The sequence below is a fragment of the Chrysemys picta genome, chromosome 5 (genome assembly GCF_011386835.1).
Source record: "Chrysemys picta bellii isolate R12L10 chromosome 5, ASM1138683v2, whole genome shotgun sequence".
Taxonomy (NCBI): domain Eukaryota; kingdom Metazoa; phylum Chordata; order Testudines; family Emydidae; genus Chrysemys; species Chrysemys picta.
This window is the reverse complement of record NC_088795.1, coordinates 25,942,162-25,958,362: the sequence shown is the minus strand read 5'-3', so window position 1 is coordinate 25,958,362 and position 16,201 is coordinate 25,942,162. Positions and strand designations below refer to the sequence as shown.

General features: G+C 40.4%; 1 protein-coding gene across 15 annotated transcripts in view; it reads left to right on the top strand.

The window, feature by feature from the left end:
* Nucleotides 1-16,201, top strand: part of PTPN13 (protein tyrosine phosphatase non-receptor type 13) — a 188,498-nt gene that overhangs the window by 25,596 nt on the left and 146,701 nt on the right. For all 15 annotated transcript variants that reach the window (XM_065596146.1, XM_065596141.1, XM_065596140.1 and 12 more), the window contains exon 2: nt 13,421-13,540. In XM_065596146.1, coding sequence (XP_065452218.1) covers nt 13,426-13,540 — 115 coding nt within the window. In that variant the 5' untranslated portion in view covers nt 13,421-13,425. The remainder of the gene's footprint in view (nt 1-13,420; nt 13,541-16,201) is intronic.

Genomic DNA, 16,201 nt, shown 5'->3' with positions numbered 1-16,201 from the left:
GGCAGTGTTCAAAGTGAATTTTTTTAGACATGAGCGAGGTTCAATTATTTGTGACTGAATCATGTGCCTGATAGACCTAATACTGTGACCTGATTTTGTAGCTCATTTGGCACCTTTTCCCCATATTAAGTATATGGTAGAATCAAATTCCATGTCTCTTGGAAAGTACAGCATGTGCCTATTCAAGGATAACATTCCTAGAAGAACTCTTGCCAGTCTCTCTTCTGTCCCACCTATTCCCACACCTTCAACCCTCTAAGAAATTGCATTGCCTCAGAAAAAAATCCTTACCATCCCCTTACCAATCTGATTTGCTTTCAAGAAGTGGTAGTCATTTAGGGTATGATTCCTCTTTGGGCAATCTAGAGTTATTCACACATCCAGGAGTTTCTTTGGAAGATTTTTAGGAAGGCAACTATACTATGATGATAAGCACTATAGATATTTCTATACACTAAACAATAAACTGATTCTACCTCGTAAAACTAGGTACCAATGTCAGGACCCTATTTTGCAGTGCCATGCAGAGGAGGGGGAGGTTAGTTTCTGGACAAAGGAAAAGCTGATTCCATAGCCCTAGTCCATCTGGTGGTACCGAATCTATTTAAAATGCTTGCAGACTCCTGCTGTAAAGCTGTCTTTGGTCAAAAACCTTAATAAGCTTTCTAGGCTCCCTATTGAGAACTGAAACTCGTGGCTGACAGCTCCTAAAATAGACCTACAGTTCTGGCCTGTTAAAACCCCTCCTGTCTTTCAGGATTATGTCCTATGCTGCAAAATGAATTGAATAAAAATGAGTTCCTGTATGAAATGCACTCCTTTCCTTCATGGTAGGAGGAAGTTTAGAGAGCTAGAATTCGAGTCTTGCCAGCCGGTGCTTCTCATTTCCTTTAGAATCTGTCTCTCCTATGGATTCCTTTGACATGATCAATGGAACAGAGTGGGAGTAAGAAATTATGAACCAGTAGCTTGTCAAGTGTCTGTGCTTTCTATTTGGTGTATCTAGGGCCATTATTACATAAACTGTCAAATCAAGTCAGATCCACTTGCCCATGTACCTGACTTTCCCTAGAGGTGTGCAAGTTTCTGTCTGTGTCATTTAGAGAATGGAGTGCTGGCAGCCATGCTCAGGAATGGAGCTCAATTCTCTGAAGGTAATCCCTTTTGGAAAGCAGAGTTACTCTCCATAAGGAAGGCTGTAACCTTTTGCATCTGAATATCAGAATTCTTCAGCGAAACATTTGATACAGATTTTAAAGTACAGTGGGGTGTGGGTGTAAAATACCTTTTATTTCTGAAACTTATTTGATGTGTGATATAGGTAACTATTAATTTGATCTTTACTGTGTATCTATCCTTTACATTTCTAAGAACTCAGCCTGTATTTAGAGAGTACAGTCATCTTATTCTCAGAGTAGGAGTAATATGTAAAGAAGAGAAATACACCTTGAGTTTTTTGAAAGAGGCTTTATTTTTGTTCTTTTCGTTGTGTCTAATTTAAAATAAGTCTTAGATTTAGAGTGCATGTTTTTTCCCTTTGTTTGAGGAAACATGGTATTGAGCATCCTGAACTTTTAAAACTCCCTCTTTGGTCCTAAAAGAAGCAATTTTTCTTTTTTATATCTTTTCCCAACAAGTTCAAGTAATTGAAATCCAAGTTTATGCCCTTTCCCCAGGACAGAAACTCAAACCTTTCTGTAGTAGATCAAGGGAACTGGAATCTAAAGATAGCATCTCACCCTCCTTACTAGGAGCTATAGCGCTCTTCCATGAGAAATGGTTGCATATCATTAAAGACATATAGGCCCCATCTATAACAACATATAACGTACTGAATTATTTTTCCCTTCGCACACCAAATATCATGTCTCCCTGCAAACTTCTATTTCCAGCTTCTAGCCAAAGAATCCGAGATTTCTGGACAGGCAACACAACCTTTTTACTATAGAAAAATTCTACAGTGACGGGTGTGTTATAAATACTAAACTTGAGAACTTGATCAGTTCCTATGCCAGCATTAAGAATGATGGTTGACTGTGCCCATCATCTATCAACAGTCCCTTAAATTCATTGAGAGCCCAGGCTGTTCTACATTAATCCTTTTTTCCAAGTTGAGGCTCCAAAAGCATCACTCGAGGTGGTGGGTTAGGATGGCAGCAATGTTTAAAAAAAAGATCATTGCTTGATGAGGGATTTCAGGAGAGTCAAAGGGGAGACAAGAATGCAGGAAAGGATTTAGGTTTGATTTTTGACCAGCCGGGAAGAGTTCCTTCGTATCATTCTAGAGGATTGCTTACGTGGGGACAATAAAGCTGCATTTAAGAAGTTGCTCCATAATAAATAAATGGAAACATAATCTCTGTTCTGTTCCTTTTTAAATTGTAGCGACAATGGCTTTTTTATTTTGGTAGAAGAAAAATATAAACAGCATCATAAAGTTTAGTGACACGGTATTAAAAATATCTCGTAGTTGAGATGATTCCATGAAGCAATTTGTCAAATAACTCAGTTAAGTGACAAATTCTAAAACTTGTATAGCAGGGATCGGCAACCTTCAGCACGTGGCCTGCCAGGGTAAGCCCCCTGGTGGGCCGGGCTGGTTTGTTTACCTGCCGCGTCCGCAGTTTCAGCCGATCGCGGCTCCTACTGGCCGCCATTCGCCGCTCCAGGCCAATGGGGACTGCAGGAAGTGGCACGGGCCGAGGGATCGGCCGAACCTGCGGATGCGGCAGGTAAACAAACCGGCCCGGCCCGCCAGCGGGCTTACTCTGGCGTGTTGCATGCCGAAGATTTCTGATCCCTGTTGTATAGTGGGTTGGTTTTTTTTCCTCTTGTCCTATCTACCCAAAGGGCCTTATTATAAAGCAACAGACTTCCTTTTCAAACTTGCTAATTTTGTTATGCTGCAAGTCTTTGTCAAAGTCACAATTGCTGTTTCCTTGATAAGGGAGTGATATGAAACTTAAAGTAGTAATTTATATGAACTATTCCAATGATGTCAATGGGTGATCTTACTTGAGCAAGGGCTGCTCAAATGCCAGGCTCCTTGTTAACAAAACTCACCTTCTCACCAATATACAAGTACATTAGCAGAATCAAAATACAGTTAGAAAAATTGAATTTGTTTCTAGAGTTTCTCAATAAATAGCTATAAAATGATACCTTCCAGGCCATATACAAAACATCAGATTGTTTTGGCAGTAAAGAAAATGTTCTGGTATCCTAGTAAAACAAACAACTTCTCTTCTAGTGTCCTGTTCAAAAGAATGTCTCATTGCTGAGACATTTGAAACTGCGACTGTTTTTTCCCAGTTGGTTTGTATTTGAAATAAAACTCAGTTTAAAAAATAAAATGAACCCAGTGCTTTGCTCCCAACAAAAAAAAACAGAACCATCTCAGTGGGGGAGAAGAGATAGACCTCCACATCTTGACATTTAAAACTTGGTGTCAAAATAACCCGTCGCTATGATTTGGCACTTATTTTCATGAGACTGAATTAGAGATGTGTAAAAGTTCGGTGTTAGAATGGTGGATATAATGTAATAGTTAGACAACAATTAAAGATTCAAACTTACATAAGAAATAGGAAATTCACAGAAAAAAAGCTGCAATGCCATCCTAAAGTCAGCCTTCTTTTTTATGCTTTTCATTCACAGATTCCAAAGCCAGAAGGGACTATAGTGATCAGCTCGTCTGACCTCCTGTATTATACAGGTCATAAAACATCCCTAAAATAATTACTATAACAGTGTCCCATTAGCCATACCCTGGTTGGTTCTTTACTAAAAGTTCTATTTTGCCTCCTGTATTCACATTGAATACCACCTTACTACATTCAGAGTCCCATTGATTTTATTGGGACAACTTTGTTAATAAAGTACTACTTGCCATGACTCAAGCGGTATTGTAAACCTGCCCTGCGTCGATATAACTTAGGTCGCTCAGGGGTGTGAAAAAGCCACCCCTCTGAGCAACGCAAGTTACAGCAACCTAACCATTGACCACACCGGCACTATGTCAGCAGGAGACGCTCTCCCGCTGACATAGCTTCTGCCTCTCACAGAGGTGGAGTAATTATGCCTATAGGAGAGCGCTCTCCCATCGGCATAGAGTGTCTTCACCAGATGTGCTACAGTGGCGCAGCTGCATCAATGCAACTGTGCCAGTGTGGCGCTTCTAGTGTAGACTAGCCCTAAGGATGACCTCATTGGTCCCTAATAGAAAATGAACCCCCGTAGAGTAATATGGCTTGTCTGCACTGGAAAGTTATACCAGTATAACCTAAGATGTGAATTTAAATGGATATAGTTACACTGGTATAATGCCCTGTGTGGACATTCTTATTCCAGAATAAGAGTGGCTTTTTCAGTTTAGTTTATGTCTCTCTGGAAGGAATTTAAGTAAAACCGAAAAAAGCCACTCTTATTCTGGAATAAAATTGTCCACATCGGTTTAACTAACCTAGTATAATTATATTGGATACCTAGTAAAACTTTCCCATGTAGACAAGCCCTTAATCTACTTTATTACATTTTGAGTGGATGAATAAGTCTGTAGGCGAAACTGGTATTCGGAACTCTCCACTTAATTTGGAACTTGCTTGTTCAGAAAATCTTCATGGGGACACTTAACTTAGTGATCCATTGTTCTGCCTACTTATTCTAGTGCACCAATCGCTGTGTTATTTTAGTCATAGGCAGCTAATAAATACCATAGATGGATTTGGAGATAATAGTACCCACTGCTTCACAGAGATGGCATCAGGTGATTAGTGATGTTTAAATCTTTTCTGTGTGTCACTTTCAAGCTGGTTCTAACTGTTCATTAACAATGCCTGTCAGTTCTCCTTCAGCTGTGAAACAAGCAGAAACGTGTACAAACTATATGGCTGGTTCTTGTTCCTAGTTAAAATGGAAGGAGCAAGGTGCACATAATGGGCTGCCAGCCCAAGGTTGTCTTTTAGCAGGGGTCTACATCCCTATCCTAGTGCAGACAGTGCCACTTCCCAACTCCATGGACCAGTCTAGGAAGATAGAGTGATTTAATGAATGATTTAAATAAAAAAATTCCAATCCAATTTTTTATTTATATTTTTTTGTCAAAAATTATCAGTTTTCAACCAACCCTGCTGTCTAGGACCATTGCAGTCTCTGTAGCTTCATGGACAGCAGCATTACAATAGTGTCTACACCAAACATTAAGAGGGATTCCTAGGGATAGAGGGACACCCATTCTCTCTACGAAGATTATACTCTGTGTTGTGGAAAGTTACATAGTACATGATTATTACTGCATCAACAGGTTACTTGTTCTGTAGTGCATATTATTCTGGCCTGTAATTATTTCATGGAGCATTAGAATAGTGATGTTTGTTTTTGTAGAAGCTATTTAATGAGATGATATAATTGGCTCATCTGCCTGTTTAAAAAGGGTTACCATTACTAACCAGTCTTCCCAGTTCTGTTAGTCACTTTCATTTATTGGATTTGCATTAGTCACAGGCACTCTGTTCCTTCTCAGCAATTAAAAAAATAGTTGCATATGAAAAACACACCTAGGGAGACATGCCTCTTCGTAGCTGACTCCACCTCTATGGAGTCAATCACCACCAAAATAAGGGAGTTGCCCAAGATTCTTATGCTGAAGATTAAACTCGAGATGGCTACAAATCATACTGTTATTTACATTTACAAGGATTAAGTTTACTTTGTAGTCATAATTATGTAGCGTTCTGAATAGCGTTGGAGTGCTAGATGTGAAATGTCATCTCTGCTGAGCATCGTTGATACTCAATGTGTGAAAGAACATTGTGCAGTCTCCTAAAAGACATGACTCACGTGAGAACGGTACACAGCTTGGAGTGGATTTGCTAGTTTTGCTCCACATGAAGCATCAAATAAACAAGTTTATCTTGTTCTGGTGAGAGTGTATGGAAGAGAAAAGGGAAGGAGTGTATTGCTGGCAGCAGTACTTGCCAGCCTTCCATTGTGGGATAAGTTCTGTGCCACAGGCTGACCTCGCTCTCCCATCAACCAGAAGAGAAAGCACATGCTTCTAGAGCAACATGAAGAAAGAGTGCCTTGCAAATGCAAGCCTCAACTCCGAGCATGGCACATTCTGCTCTCTAAAACTCCAGATGTTGGAAATGGAGGTTGAAATGAAGGCTTGCAAGAAAATGCCTGAAGCTTGCAGTGAATGTCTTTCAAAGAGTATCACTGCATAGCTCAGCTGAGTATACCAGCAGTGTGTATATACCCTGGATGTGCACTTTGCCTGTCTTCATCCCATCAAAAAAAAATTGTAGAAACCCCCTGTTCTACATTCCAACAGAAGTTTAGATTACCCATGCTCAGTCCTGTTCCACTGAGCTCTCACTCAGAAGAAGAGGTGATTGATTTCAGAAAAACCTTCCTCATATCCCTCAAAGATTATCCAAGGAAGATGGATATACCTTGTTCATAGTATTTGTTAAACTCCACATCTGCCTACAAGGGAGGAAATGAGAAAAACAAACTTTGCTGGACAAATATACAAGGAAAGGCTTTCTTTTTACTCCCACACTTTAAAAACTGATTGAATTAGCAATGATCATTGCAGTGGTCACCAGTAAGGGAACAGTATGCATTAAAATAAATAATAATATCCTACTTACATAGGTAGTTAATAAGAGCAAAAGGTACCAGAGAAGATTGTTGGTTGGTCATCAAAACTCTGAATTACTGAAATCCATGGGAGTTGTTAACAGAGAGGAAAAGCTGCAATATCATCTTGGAGCCTACAACTATTAAGGGTTATGACAGACAGAGGGAGAGAAACTTTTTTTTTTCTCCCATCCCCGGATAGAGTGAAAGAACTGGATTTTGCACAAGTTCTTCCTCTTCATCCCTAAAGAGGTTAAAGGAAAAGTTGAGCCACCTATTATGCATTTTCTGGAAAAAATGAGCTAATTATTAAAAATGCGAATGTGTTTGGACTTAGCACATGTATTTACCATGATTGTATGCATGAATTGGGTATCTGAACAACAAAATTCCTGATTTGTTTGTGCAATCAGTGTATGTAAATTAGGCATGTAATCTCTTGTGCACACATCTAGGCATGCTCGTATCTCAAAATCAGCCTTCAAAGTATAATGTGCCACATCCACAATAACTTTTTCCAGGGTTCCTCACTTCGGTATACTGTCAGAAACTACATTGAGAGGGGGACAAACTCAAACATACTGACACATTCCATTCCTTGAAGATGATGTTCGGGGGGGGGGGTAGTGAGGAATTTGTCAATACAAACAAAGATGATGCAAATCAACATTCTGCAATTATAGGCCATGAAATTAGCTCCAAAATATTAGGCCCCCACAATATTAGTGGGGGGAATTTCAAAGGTGCTGAGCACCTGCAGTTAGTGCTTAATTTGTAATGAAAGAGGTGCCGGGGCTCAAGCAATTAGCTGCTGTCGCTCAAGCAATTTTTTTACATTTATAACTGGCAGGGGAAGCCGAGAGGTGCCAGGGCTATGAACTGCCAAGAGCAGAGGTGCCAGGGCTCAGTCCTGGCAAGCCCTGGCACAAATTAAGCACAGCCTGCAGCTCTCATTGCCTTCAATGGGATTTGAAGGTGATCAGGTCATCTGAAAATAGGGCCACATGTGTATTTAGGTACCTAAATATAAATGTAGGAACCTAATTTTAGGCACCCAATTTTGACCCCCTCTGTTATAAGCTTTCCCTAGATGTGTTGCTTCTTGCGGGTCTTTTATTTAAAAAGAGAAAGAAGAGGGGAGAGGTCTATGAAGTTAACCTGTGGCTAAGGGAAGAACAGCTTTGCTGTGGATAGTTGTCAACAAATTTTTGTTGGTACACATGTAGTTTGTTCTCTTCTTCTAAGTGTAATATGCAGAATATGGTACAGAAGAAGATAGGTTTGCAATCTGGACTTTTATAAATGAATTGAGGGTTTTTTTGTTTTGTCAATATCTGGGTAATTTAGGACAGACCTAAAACACACAGAGAATCTCTTTACTATTACTTTTTTCTTTTTTTAATTATATCAAATGGAAAAACTATATTTAAATCCAGAGTAGTTCTATTGCTGAGATGAAATGATAATCCAGAAACTCTAACATCATTCCCAAATACTAGATTTACACAACTTTTAGCACATCTGTGCCACTGCGCAGCCCACCATTGGAACATCTGTTGCACTCATTTCTTGGAAGTGCAAGTTGATGAGATTACAAACAAGTATGAAATAGCTCCAGGCATTCAAGTGAACTGAAGCTATTGAAATAGAGCTTTGACTTGTATTTAGTCAGGTAGGTTCTAGCATTTGTTCTAAACTTTTTCAATACAGAAAAATGCTGATGCTGGAAGATGAGACAAAAGCCTGGCAACAATATGTTAAGGTCAAAATTCAAAACAGGAGGTCATATAATACATGGACTCATATAATACATGGACTAAGTAGTTGTTTCACTTTCTGAAGTGACAGTTCAATTCCACTTTTAAATTTGTAGTCTCTAATATATATATATATATATATTTGAGAACTACTTGACAAAACTGTCTATCATTGGCTTCAACAGTGAGATTTATGAAAGTAGCTCCAGTAACTCAAGTGAAAGGCTCCACATCCCGCTTCCATTGATTCCTTATATACGTCAGTAAAAATAAATGTAGCTTGCACAATTACATAGAAGTGTATTATGTGAAGAGCTGTCCAGTTTTATAATCTAACCTCAGTTACCGAGGAGCCGTTAGCTAAATTCTCTGTGATCTTCTTTGTAGTATTGCACATGCTGTCAGCACATACTTCTTTATGGTATGGCATAAATAGCCAACATTTTGAGAACACCTACCTTCAGTCTTTGCAGGCAGAAGATATCCCTTCTTTTTCCATCTATTTTATCCCATTTTATTGTAAATTTAGATCTCAACATTTGAGACAAAATTCCCTGTTAAGGTCAAATTCAGACTGGAAACAGGTGCAGTCTGGCTTTCACCCATTTATGCAAGTCTAAATTTGCCCCTAAATCTCTAATTACCTAGTCATAACAGAGTGAAGTAGGATAACACTCAAGCATCTTTCCCCTTCTTCTCAGATTTTCAAACTTATCCTCATCTCTAAATTTCCTTGACTTTCTTTTAATGGATTTCTTTTAGTCCTTAATTTTTGTGACTTTACAGTTGTAAATTATTTACAATATGCTGATTTGACCTAGTGACTTCAAAGCCTGGTTCCTGAAAACACTTCAGATTAATAAATACATCTAATGAAAATTGAATGTTAAACATAGTTAGTGACTTAGAGAGAAAAATAAATTATTTCAGTGACCTAATGCGATCATTAGTTTGTTCTTTCAAATAGCAGTACAGTGTAGGACTACTGTATAGTACATTGGCAACAGTGTCTGTGTCAGGCACTCTTCTTCTGTTATAAGTGACAATTACATATATTTGAATATAGCATCTTTTTATTCTAAAGGATTCCGAAGTGTAAATAATGTATAGATACAGATACATATAAAAATGTCACCCACCATTTAAATACGTATGCCGCTTCTTCAAATAGTGTCCCAATGGGTGGTCCACTTCATGTTTGCATGCACCTCAGTTAGTAGTGTCTGTTTGGCCCGCGCATGCGCCCTACACCTCCTTGTGCCAGACACCAAGGCTATATAGGGGTGCTCAGGCAAACCGCCTTCAGTTCCTTCTCAGCTGCCTCAGCCTGAGACGGAGCCTTGGCATGTCTGCCTTGAGCGTGCCTCGGCTTTTATAACTCTCTTAGGCTGGGTCTACACTACCCGCCTGAATCGGCGGATAGAAATCGACCTCTCGGGGATTGATTTATCGCGTCCCGTTGGGACGCGACAATCGATCCCCGAATCGACGCTCTTACTCCACCAGCGGAGGTGGGAGTAAGCGCTGTCGACGGGAAGCCGCACAGGTCGATTTTGCCGCCGTCCTCACAGCGGGGTAAGTCGGCTGCGATACGTCGAATTCAGCTACACTATTCACGTAGCTGAATTTGCGTATCTTAAATCAACCCCCCCCCCCCCCCCCGTAGTGTAGATGTAGCCTTAGAATACTCAGTGTAGTTAGTTTTAGTGTTGTTATAGTTAGAGCTAAGTAGGGAGAGGATCATTTTCTCCCCTCTTTCACTATGGGGGATTTGTTTCTCTCGGTAGGCCATGCCTGGCTCTCCAGGCTTCAAACACTGTCTCTCCTGCTGAGAGGCTATACCAGTGAGTGACGGCTGCTCTAAGTGTGTCTGTTGCTTGGAGGAGTCTCACATCTCCCAGAAGTGCAACTTCTGTTTAGCCATCAAGACCAGGGTGAGGAAGACCAGGGAGATTAAGCACTGGCTGTTTATTATGGAGCACACCCTGGTACCGGCATCTGAGCCAAGTTAGGAGACTCCTCCTATACATCTGTCTCCAGATAGATCCAGCACCCTTGCTATCTCAGCACAACCTCCCCTTAACACCAGGGAGACTTTGGAAGTGTCAGGGAAAGTTTCCAAAAGAAGAGGAGCATAGACTCTCACCTTAAGGGGGCATCTCTGAAAAATATCAGGTGTCTGACAAGATCCACAGTCTCCGTAGCCTCAACTTCTTGGCTTGATGCCATTGAGTGAAGGACTCCTCTTCCAATATCAGCGGGACTGTGAAGTCCCACAGCTCCAAGGAAAAAAGACACAGCTCCGATAAAACCTCAGTACTGTGTTCAAGCAAGGAGGGCAGGAATAGATATCCAGGACGGGCACCTTCATGTTCAGCCCAACTGTTGGTACCTATGCATTCAGAACCGAGTGTGCAGTGGCTCCAGACACCATTGGCATCAACTTCAGTACACCCATCAACATTGGCGTCAGTGACCATGGCCTTGAATACTATGTTGGTACCAATCCCTTACTCAGTACCTCAAGAATTAAGATATACAAGGGACCTCTGGACAACAGATGAGCCAGAGTCCCCTCTCCTCATGGGTACCGAATGTGTCTCGATACAGAGACCTTGATCTCTGGATTACTGCCCTCCTGTATCGCAGGACTCTCCACCATTTTCTGTGGGGTCCCCCCTGCATTGGATGAGATAAAAGAAAATGAGGAAGACTGTCAGTCTCCTCTATTGATGTTCAGGGTTCTCTGACCTACATCTCCAAGAACCCTTTGCCTGACAGTTACAGGAGGATCGTTCTTACTACCAAGGGTGGTGTAACTAACACTTCCATATGGGCTTCCCTATGGCCACATTGGGACCCCAGGGACTGGTATCTTCTTGTAGGGAGGCCAGAATTGTTCAACCCTCCCCTCCTTTCCTCCCCACCCTCCCTCCCACACACAGGCGGAGACGTTTGAAGGGTGCCCTAGCCTCCTATTCCTCAAACACCTACCACTAACTAGCCTCCTTCCCCTCTGCTTCGGACTATTCCTCAAGGGAAGTTTGGGTGGAGAAGTAACTGAGGGCGTTCGCCCACATACCCCTATATAGTCTCGGTGTCCGGCACAAGGAGGCATAGGACGTGTGCGCAGGCCGAACAGATGCAGCTAACTGAAAATCTCTGATTGAGGACTCAAGAGGCACCTGCGTACATGCAATGGAGCATCTTGAAGATCCATAGTTACTACACCAGCTGAGTAATCTCTTCTTCTGGATAGGCCTGAACAGCTCTTTAACAGTATATATAGGTCAGGAAGCGAAGAATACCAAATGCATGGGGAAATGAGAGATGGAATGTAGCTATTCAAAAAGGCATTTGGCCAGGCTATAGGATTAATATCCTGAGGTTGCAAAGCCTGCCCAGGATACTATGGTGATGGGACCAGATCATATCTACATAGTTAGCAATCTGACCACTAATGGTCAGGACTTCTGGTTTTCATCTTATGTGGAAAAAGATACCTCTGGTAGTGCAATACACTCTACAATTATATTGGATGATTGGTTCAGTGTTGTCTCGGAGTGACATGTGCCACCCATTGAATAGCCATAGCTACTTCCTACAGCAGCGTTTGTTTGGCTAGGCATAAAGCTGGATAACTAACAAAATCAACACATGAGCTACATAAGAATACATATAAGCAAGAAAATGTAGACCATCTCTTCTCTCCTACAAAATGTCAGGGCATATGAGCTGGCAATGATAACCTGAGCCAGAAACTTTTTTAAGTTTTTTGTTGTGTTTTGGGGGGTTGTTGGTTGGTTGCCTTTTTTAAAAAAACAAACCCGCTGCACTTCAGAAATAACCTGCTTTATAGGCACATATGTCACATTCCTAGAAGAACAAGGTACTGACCCCATGAAGTTAGAATTAGTAATTAAATGGCTCTCTCTTAGCAAGACGTGATGGAAGCTTTGGAGACTGGGGTTCTTGTGTGGAACAGAGCCCAGAATCGAAGTCTTTCCAAATGGAAAATGAAGCTATTATGATCTCTAATTTGCTATATAAGAGACCTGCATACTGCTGCAACAGAGGAGAGAAACAGAGACAGACTTTCAATTGTTATATGTTTCACTAAAATGACACAATTGCTTAAGATGAAAATATTTGGCATCCATGCTCAGCTGCAGAAAATTAGCAAGTAAATGTCTCAGATGAATGGAGCTTAGACTAATAAAAAGAATACATTTGGGTTACATTCAATTATTGTCAGAATCATATAGTATGCTGATTGATTAAACAACTGTGGACCACATTATGGTGATATTCTTTTGTGACTATGAAAGCACTGTTAAATTCTTTGCAAAGTCTTTAACTCTCCTAGCTGTGAAGCAACAAAGTTGTATTATTTTCAGGGATACAATCTATACATCAACACTTTCCCCATGCTTACTAAGCAGACACTGAATACAGCAGACATAAATTCAGAACTGATCTTTCTCTAAGCAGCATACACTGTGTTGTGATTAGGGTAGGAAAAATCTGAAAACTGTGATGTTGGGAGTGGAGGGGATTGTTCTCTGATAAATTGCTGGTGTTACTTTTTCCAATCAGAAAGTGTTAATGGGTTTACTAATGTAAATCAACTGAAGATATTAATCATTCTGGTCAGTTGTTTAAACAAAGCAAACTCCTGCCCATAGTAGATGTTCAGATAGTTTAATGCTAGAATGTTGCAGTTAATTGTTGGATAGTACATGAATCTAATGTGTTTTTCCCCCCCAAAACTGTTCCTTTTTTCCTCTGCTTCATTCCAATCATGATGTTTTAATTACAAGTTTCACTTGTGATTAAAATTCTGTAGGGGGTTCCCCCCTCACTCCCCACCTAAGTTTTATTAACAGTAGCATGGTAGAGAGTTTGTGATTTAGGCTTTAAAAATATACATTTCCACTTAAATGCTACACATAAGGAAAAAATGAATCTGTGTGTGTATGTGCGCACATGCCTTCTTAATCCAGTTATGTCTTCTTTCCCAGGTAATATGCACGTGTCGCTGGCTGAAGCCCTGGAGGTTCGGGGAGGGCCACTGCAGGAAGAGGAAATATGGGCTGTATTGAATCAAAGTGCGGAAAGCCTTCAAGAGTTATTCAGAAAAGGTAACCTCTTGTGCCTTTAGAGTGGTAGCACATATGCTACTGGAGAAATGTTGAGAGCAGGTTAAATATCTTTGCTTTGGTGGAGTAAAAGCTTGAAGAAATGACAGTGTGGCAGGTGCTAATCTGGAGCCTCTGGAATGCTGTATATGATGAGTTCTTTAGGCACTAAACCACCCTGGGCAAACCTAAGGGCATTCTCTTTTCCTTCTCCCTGCAGCCATCCTCCTTTCCCCCTTGCAAATTTTTTACAAATGTAAATTAGGCTCAGAAGTCAGACTTAAGATGGTCTCTGAAAGAGTACTTGTACCAATGTGGAGAAGTTGTATTTACATGTGCTATTTTTTGTACATAAATGTGCACATACAGCTATATGTGTAATTTTACTGTGAGAAAATTGGACCCTACTTTGAAAATTACTTATTTTTGCAACTGTTACAAATCTGCCCATGGTAGGACACCCTCTTTTAGATTACATGGGGCAGGCACACACATGAGTCCAATTACTCCACCCCAACCCCAGTGAATACTGCAGGGCATCTTTTTAGCAGGCTGGTGCTCACTTTCTGGCAGGGCCTCTTGACTGTCTTGTCCCCTTTCTGTGTCTCTGGTGATGCCACCAAACAGCTCTGTAGTCAGCAAAAGGGGTTAAACAAAACAAAAGTAAAGAAAAACCTTCCTCCAAGATATGGGCGTCTCTTACTTCAGAGCAGTGATACTCAGACTGAGGCTTAGGAGTCACCAGTGGCTCTTTAATGTGTCTCCTGCGGCTCTTTGCAGCACATGATATTAAAACACCGTGTGATTTAATCATTAACCAATCTAAGTTATTTACCGATCAGGATGCCTTTACTATGTTATTAACCAATTGTAGAATACTTGGTCAGTCATTTTCCTGTGAGAATTACATATAAATGAAACAATGAATTCACACTACTGTGGTTCTTTTGGGTAATGTTGATCGCTAATTTGGCTCCTGAACCATTGAGGTGTGAGTATCACTGCTTCAGAGGGATTGTCAATGTCCTGGGAGTATCAATGTGCACTTTGGAGTTCACTAGGCTCCAGTGCAACGCTGCAGTTCTTTTTCACCTTTGACTCGGGGTCTTCACCCTCCTTCTGGGAGCGAAGGGGCTCTGTAAGCTGTCAGTCCTCTCTCCAGGGCTGGAGAAGCTCAACAGCCTATTCCCTTCCCAAGGTTTCCCCCGATCTGAGTAGAGTTCCTTCTTTTTAACTGTTCCTCCAATCCTGGCATGATTTGCAGGTGCAGTGGGGCCCACCCCAAAACAGCTCCAAAACACCGTCTGTTCTTGGGAAGGGTTTATTTACACAGTCACAGCTACTTAATAAATGCCCACTAAAATTTTGTTTTTTTCAAGCATATAATTCCAAACTGTCACTTCATATTTTTTAACAGAAGTGTAACATAAAACATAGGAATTGCCATATAGTATCAGACTTGTGTTTTGTCTAGGCTGCTGTCTCCAACAGTGGCTAGCACTGGTTGCTTAGATCATCTCACATTAGGTAGATGTTGGATTTTCCTGATCTCTAATATTTAGAGATTGGTTTAAGCCCTGAAGCATGAGGTTTAATTTTCCTTCCAAAATTATTGTCAGTTAGGATAACTAGGGATATTATTGATATCCATGTAAATGTCCGATCTTTTTTAATGTTGCTAAATTCTTGGCCTCAATGATTTTCTGTGGTAATGAGTTCCACAGTCTAATTATGCATCGTGTCAAACATATTTCCATTTATCGGTTAGAATCTGCCATCTTTCAATTTAAATGAATGTGTCCTCATTCTTGTGTTACAAAGCAGGGAGGGCAGAACTTCCTGTTGTACCTTCTTTATGCCATTCATTATTTTATATACTTTTTATAATGCTTTCTTCCTGAGGCAAACTAGTGAATGCTGTTTTCAGAAAGTGACTTGGACAGAAACAAACTGGGCCCAGTCTGATGACTAGTCCTGCTGGTTTCAATGGGGCCATTCATGTGAGTAAAGTTTTGTAGGATAAGGCCTTGTTGTAGCATTTTCTGGAAGGTTCAGATGAATCAGAAAGTTCAGAGTTCAAAACGTGGGTCATTTATACTGGACAATAATTTTGTTTTAAAGGGTTACAAAGAAAGTTATGAAAAAACGTTTTCAGTTCACAAATGGGACAGCTTTTCAAATATATTTAAAGAACTGGAATAAATCTTTCAAACCCATTAGGCTTTTAATCTTGTAGTAACAAAAGGCTTGTTAGCCAATTATTTTGAAGTATGTAATAGGCAATAATCAGCAGGAATTACTATGTAGTGACTCTAGGATTATTTTAGAACAAGCTTGATTTTCATTAAAGAGCTCCTATTAATTCCTACCACACAATTATTTTCAGAGGTAAAAATTGCCTGTGGAAAATATTATTTCAATTGAGTACATCTGCTGTAATTGAGAGGAGATTTTCTGTTTGTTGTCCTAAAATAGGGTTTTCCTTTCTAACTTTTTAATTTTTTTTAAAGGCCACCACCAGCAACAACCCGGACTTGTAATAAAAAGCACAGTCAAAGCCGATTAATCAATGCTTAGTTTATTTGTATGTCTGTACTTGAAAGGTTTAATTAGGAATGTAGCCTGTAAAACAGTGATACTCAGACCTCAGTGGTTCAGGAGCCA